Genomic DNA, 6,466 nt, shown 5'->3' on the forward strand with positions numbered 1-6,466 from the left:
GTGTGTGTGTGTGTGTATGTGTGTGTATGAGAGAAAGAGAGAGAGAGAGGGGGAGAGGGAGATGGAGAGGGAGAAAGAGAGAGAGAGTAAGTGGGGGGCAAATGTAGGCAGGCATATAGGCAGATTAACTTTACAGAGAGGTAAGCCTTTGATTTTGGTCCCTAGCACATCATACAATTGGGAGTGGTAGTTAGTGCACAGCTATGATCCCAACATACTTAGGAGGTGGAATCAAGATTAGAAACTTGCACTTGGGAGGCAGAGGCAGGTGGATTTCTAAGTTCGAGGCCAGCCTGGTCTACAGAGTAAGTTCCAGGACAGCCAGGGCTACACAGAGAAACCCTGTCTCGAAAAACCAAAAAAAAAAAAAAAAGATTAGAAACTCAAGGTCAAGAAATGCACAGTAGTACATGTCTTTAATCCCAGCACTAGGGAGGCAGAGGCAGGCTGATCTCTAGGTTCAAGGCCAGCCTGGACTACTGAGTGAGTTCCAAGACAGCCAGGGCTACACAGAGACAAAAAAGCCCAACCCTCCTCCAGCGTTTGCCTTTCCTTCTACCTGGGGCATCCTTTCAGGCTCAACGAGTTTTCTCGGATCTGAGCTTCCCTGAAATCCCCTTGAAATTAACAGTTGCACAAGACCTGAAAGATAAAATATTCAAAGTAATTTATATGCATTATGGTCTCCAAACAGCAGTGGCTCATGCTGACCCAGCTCAAGGGAGTACACGTGTGCAGACTGCAGAACTGCTCACGTGCAGAGCACCTGGCCCTCCGTGAACTCCTACGCCTGCCACGGCCCGCCTGACTGAGACACAAGCATTTACCTAACTACTTAAAGAAGCCAAGTTTATGGTAAAGACTTCTAAGATTTTATTAATACTTTATGCTATAGTCATCTGAGGGGATGGAACCTCAATTGAGAAAAGCCTCTCTCTATAAGATTGGCTGGAGAGGTGGCTTGGGGGTTAAGAGCACAGGCTGCTCTTCCAGAGGTTCTGAGTTCAATTCCCAGCAAACCACATGGTGGCTCACAACCATCTGTCATGGGATCTGATGCCTTCTTCTGGTGTGTCTGAAGAGAGTGACATTGTATTCACATATATAAAATAAATAAATCTTAAAAAAAAAAAAAGAACACTCAGACATTAAAAAGAAAAGAAAAAAGAAAAAGAAAACAGAGGCCCATAGCTGACCTTTCACACTAGACCCACAGGAATGAAGACTGCTTTCTTTTCCAGTATCAAAATGAATAATTGTCCCCAGGAACTCATCTGCTATGAACATACCAGAAAGCATGGCTTCCATAGTATCGGAGGATGGGCAGCATGCTCCTATCTGCTCACACAAAAAGCGTAGGTTCCTGAAGAGCCACAAGGCCATGGCTTCCGTGTCAGGATGGCTGGGGACACAAAGAACAGAGGCTGGATTCCCCATCCCACTATCCTCTTATTGTCATTCATTTGTTTATTTACTGCAATAGTCACTTAACTAGTAAGAACGAGATAGCAGCTGCCAAATACTGCCTCACGGACCAACTGGGCAGGAACAGGGTACCTGCCTGGCTGCTGCTAAGGCAAGAAAAAACACATCATTTTTAAAAGTTTCCTAATGAGGAGGCCGGAGAGGTGGCTCAGAGATTAAGAGCACTGGCTGATCTTCCAGAGGTCCTGGGTTTGATTCCCAGAACCCACATGGTGGCTCACAACCATCTGTAATGGGTTCCGATGCCCTCTTCTGGTGTTCAGGTATACATGCAGGCAGGACTCTATATATAGTAAATAAATAGACCTTTTTTTAAAACAAGTTTACTAATGAACTGGGTGTGGTGGCCCCAGCCTTTAGTCCCAGCACTGGGAGGCAGAGGCAAGTGGCTCTCTGTGTGCTCCAGTTCCAGGATGGCCAGGGTTAGATAGCGAAACTCTTTTTTTCTTGTTTTGTTTTGTTTTTGTTTTTTTCTTTTTTTTGAGACAGGGTTTCTCTGTGTAGCCCTGGCTGTCCTGGAACTTACTCTGTAGACCTGGATGGCCTCAAACTCAGAAATCTACCTGCCTCTGCCTCCCAAGTGCTGGGATTAAAGGCGTGCACCACCACCGCCCAGCATGAAACTCTTTAAGAACACTTAGGGATAGAGAAGTGGCTCTAAGGTTAAAGTACTTGCCACTCTCACGGAGGACCCATGTTTGATTCCAGCCATTCACATGCCAGCTCCAGTTCCAGATCTCAGACCAGGCCTTTTTCTGGCACGTATGTCTATGCATCTGGTACACAAACATACACGCAGGTACACACCCATAAACACCAAAAAAAAAAATAAGTAAATCTAATATAGTGGTAATAAAATGATCACTCACAGGTCCTATAAAAGACACTGGCAACCCCCTGTTCCCTCAACACCCCCCCAAAAAAACAAAACAAAACAAAACAAAACAAAACAACAACAACAACAAAAAACCTGTTTGGGGGCAGAGAGCCTATTTTGAATTACTTCAACTCCTTAAAGTTTATCCCAACTAAATTTTTTGTTGTTGTTGTTTTTGTTTTTTTGTTTTTTGAGGCAGGGTTTCTCTGTATAGCCCTGGCTGTCCTGGAACGCACTCTGTAGACCAGGCTGGCCTTGAACTCAGAAATCCACCTGCCTCTGCTTCCCAAGTGCTGGGATTAAAGGTGTGCACCACCACTGCCTGGTCCAACTAAAGTTTTATGACTTATACTGAGAGGTTAAAAGTTTCAAACTGTACTGTGGGAACTTAGCCATTAGTTGAACTCAGTGGGAAACCGGCTCCCAGAACCTAAAAACAATGGGAGGCCAGTTCCCAAGAACCCAGAAACAAGGAAACCAATACGACTTGGCCAGAGAACTCAGAAACAACCTGGCCCAAAACAATTGCCAGGTGGCTAGCCTGCCCCTGGACCCTAGCACAAGCCAGCACCAATCAGAAACCACCCCGTACCTTCCCCTTACCCCAGTCTTCCCTTTTGCCCTAGCAACTGCACAGAAATAAAAAGCTGCCTAAGACCTTGCTCGGGGCCAGACTCCTCTACCCCTGCGAGGGATAAGAGTCTCGCCCCAGCTAGCTGGAATAAAAAGCCTCTTGCAGATTGCATCAAGTCCGTGTCTTGGTGGTGTGTGGGGTTGTTGCTCCCGGGATTTGAGTGTGGGGGTCCCTCTGGGAATCTCACAATACTTTCTGTTCTGTTTCAGAAATCCTGTGTACTTGTTTTTGTTTTGGTTCCCTTTCTTTTTGAAAGAGGGCCTTAGAGACAGCCTAGACTACATACACACACTAATTATGTAACTGAGGCTGGTCTTGAATGCCTGAGCTTTCTGCTTCCAACCCCCAGTACCAGGATTATAGATGTAGGCTACGACTTCTGATAGTACTAGGCATTCCATCTGGGGCTTTGGGTTTGGTAGACAAGTACACTGCCAAGTGAGCTACATCCCCAAACCTCTGTTCATGTGCTCATGTGTGCTCTCCCTGGCTGAGTAGCCCAGGGTGACTAGCTACAGTGTTCTGCCATGTTTGGGTAGCCTATGGCACTGTTAACTTTTTCATAAGTGAGGGGTTTCACTATGCCACTCTCTATGTAGACCAGGCTAGCCCTGAACTCACAGAAATCCCTGCCTCTGCCTCCGGGGTGCTGACACTGAAGACACGAGCTGTCATACCTAGCTTTGCACTGCTGATCTAACTAACTATCCAGTACCAAGAGGAATCTACAAGTTTATCAATTATTATCAAAGTGTGCTTTTCACCTTTAATTCTGTCCACTTTTGTGTTTGTAGACTTTGGTGTCCTGGTGTGTATATATCAGATGTGCTCTCTGTGTAATTAAGTTTATTAATCATTTCTAGCTTTATCATATTTACGTCTTCCTCCTTTAAGATTATAAAAACAACTGTCTGTGATTTCCTCTTTTGAATGGTTTTGTTTTTGGAGACAAGGTTTCTCTGTCTAGCGTTGGGTGTCCTGAACTTGCTCTGTAGACCAGGCTAGCCTTGAACTCTGAGATCCCCTGTCTGCCTCTGCCTTTGAATGTTGAGATTAAAGGTGTGTACCACCACTGCCCAACTCTTTCTCTTGTCTTTTTATACCTCCATTTTTATTTCTTTGACTCACTCAAGCCTTTTTTTCTTTTTCTTTTGGTTGTTATAAGGAAGAATTCAACTTAAAAAAAAATTCTTACACCGGGCAGTGGTGGGGCACGCTTTGAATCCTAGCACTTGGGAGGCAGAGGCAGGTGGATTTCTGAGTTTGAGGCTGGCCTGGTCTACAGAGTGAGTTCCAGGCCAGCCAGGGCTACACAGAGAAACCGTCTCAAACAAACAAACAAACAAACAAACAAACAAAATCTTATGGGAACTGGTGTCACAATATGAATTGGTTTCAAGATGGCATTTTCAACTATGCTTGATGTTGCAAGCTAGACCTCAAAAAGCACAGACTTCCAGTCTTCTGATGGGCTAGACAGGTCAGAGGTCCCAGACACTTCATGTAAGGCCTTGTACAGGCCTCTCTGAGACTCTTTCATCCAACCCCCTGATGTATCAACACTCCCAATACTTGAGCCTTTATGAATAAATAAAATAGAGGTTGATTATCTTCATGGTTGGTTGTCTTCATGGTTGGTTGTCTTCATGGTTATCTTCATGGTTGATTGTCTTCATGGTTGGTTGTCTTCATGGTTGGCTGTCTTCATGGTTGATTGTCTTCATGGTTGGTTGTATTCACGGTTGATTGTCTTCATGGTTGATTGTCTTCATGATTGGTTATCTTCATGGTTGATTATCTTCATGGCTGGCTGTCTTCATGGTTGGTTGTCTTCATGGATGGCTGTCTTCATGGTTGGTTGTCTTCATGGTTGGTTGTCTTCATGGATGGCTATCTTCATGGTTGGTTGTCTTCATGGATGGCTGTCTTCATGGTTGGTTATCTTCATGTTTGGCTGTCTTCATGGTTGGTTTCCTTCATGGTTGGCTGTCTTCATGGTTGGTTGTCTTCATGGTTTGTTGTCTTCATGGTTGGTTGTCTTCATGGTTGATTGTCATCATGGTTGATTGTCTTCATGGTTAGTTGTCTCCATGGTTGATTGTCTTCATGGTTGGCTGTCTTCATGGTTGATTGTCCTCACGGTTGGTTGTCTTCATCCACATTGCTGGCTCAGCATAGTATGCTAAATCTCTTATAGCTGGTCCATCCACTTCCCTTCTTTCAAATTTTTGATTTGGCCATCTTGTGTACTATTCCATTTTATCAGGTCACTCCTTGTTATAAAAGTTCCTTTCTGGGATGGCAAATAATATAAAGATACTTGCCACCAAGCCTGACAACCTGACTCCCATACGTGGCCACTGACTTGCAGACAAGTGCTTTGGCACATTTGTACCCTCACACAAATTAACAGTGTGAACACAAGCACATTTGCACCCTCATACGAATTAATAGTCTGTCTCCTCAGGTGATTGCAGAAAGGAATAAATACAGTTATATACATTTTACCAACCATGTTTACCTGAACATCTCTTTTTTCAGTTAACTTTTTTGTTTTGACACAGGGTCTTATGGAGCCTTCAGTGGGTCTTGATCTTGGTATGTAACTGAGAGGACCTTTAAGTCACTTGTTTTTTAATGATTTTATATATATCTTTAAATTTAATTTTTTCTTTTTTTTCTATTAAATTTAATTTTTAGAAACCCTTTTATGTGTAGGAGTATGTTTGTAGACCATATGCATATATTACCTGCAGAAGTCAGATCTCCTGGAACTAGAGTTATGAATGGTAATAAGCTACCATGTATGTGGATGCTGGAAAACAAACCCAGGTCTTCTGCAAGACCAACTTTCCAGCCTAGACCTTGAACTTGTGATTCTCTCTGCCCTCCCTCCTGAGATCTCGGGTTATAGGACTGAGCTCCAGTGCTACTTGATGAAATGGCGGGAACTGAACTCAGGCTTCATGCACTCCGTGTGAATACTACACCTAAGTCTGTCTTTCTTCAGTTTTTGTTGCTATTGTTTGGTTTTTACTTTGTTTTGAGACAGTCACACTATATAGCCCTGGCTAGCCTAAAATTCACTATGGAGTCCAGGCAAGCCTTGAACTCACAGATTCACCTTCATCTGCCCCACAAAGTACTTTCTTGTCTTTTTTTCACCATTTTTTTTAAAAGATTTATTTATTTTATATATGTGAGTACACTGTCACTGCCTTGAGACACACCAGAAGAGGGCATCAGATCTCATGACAGATGGTTGTGAGCCACCATCAGGTTGCTGGGAATTGAACTCAGGAAGAGCAGATGAACTCTTAACCAGAGCCATCTCTCCAGCCCTTGTCCCCCAATTTTAAAAGTAATGATCATAGCCGGGCAGTGGTGGCGCATGCCTTTAACCCCAGCATTGGGAGGCAGAGGCAGGTGGATTTCTGAGTTCGAGGCCAGCCTGGTCTACAGAGTGAGTT

General features: G+C 43.9%; 1 protein-coding gene across 3 annotated transcripts in view; it reads right to left on the reverse strand.

The window, feature by feature from the left end:
* Fanca (FA complementation group A) overlaps positions 1–6,466 on the reverse strand; it is a 59,635-nt gene that overhangs the window by 45,784 nt on the left and 7,385 nt on the right. For all 3 annotated transcript variants that reach the window (XM_031341726.1, XM_031341725.1, XM_031341727.1), the window contains exons 7-8: positions 1,290–1,402; positions 560–642 (exon numbers count right to left, since the gene is read on the reverse strand). In XM_031341726.1, the coding sequence (XP_031197586.1) occupies positions 560–642; positions 1,290–1,402 (196 nt within the window). The remainder of the gene's footprint in view (positions 1–559; positions 643–1,289; positions 1,403–6,466) is intronic.

The sequence above is a fragment of the Mastomys coucha genome, unplaced genomic scaffold, assembly GCF_008632895.1.
Source record: "Mastomys coucha isolate ucsf_1 unplaced genomic scaffold, UCSF_Mcou_1 pScaffold22, whole genome shotgun sequence".
Lineage (NCBI taxonomy): Eukaryota > Metazoa > Chordata > Mammalia > Rodentia > Muridae > Mastomys > Mastomys coucha.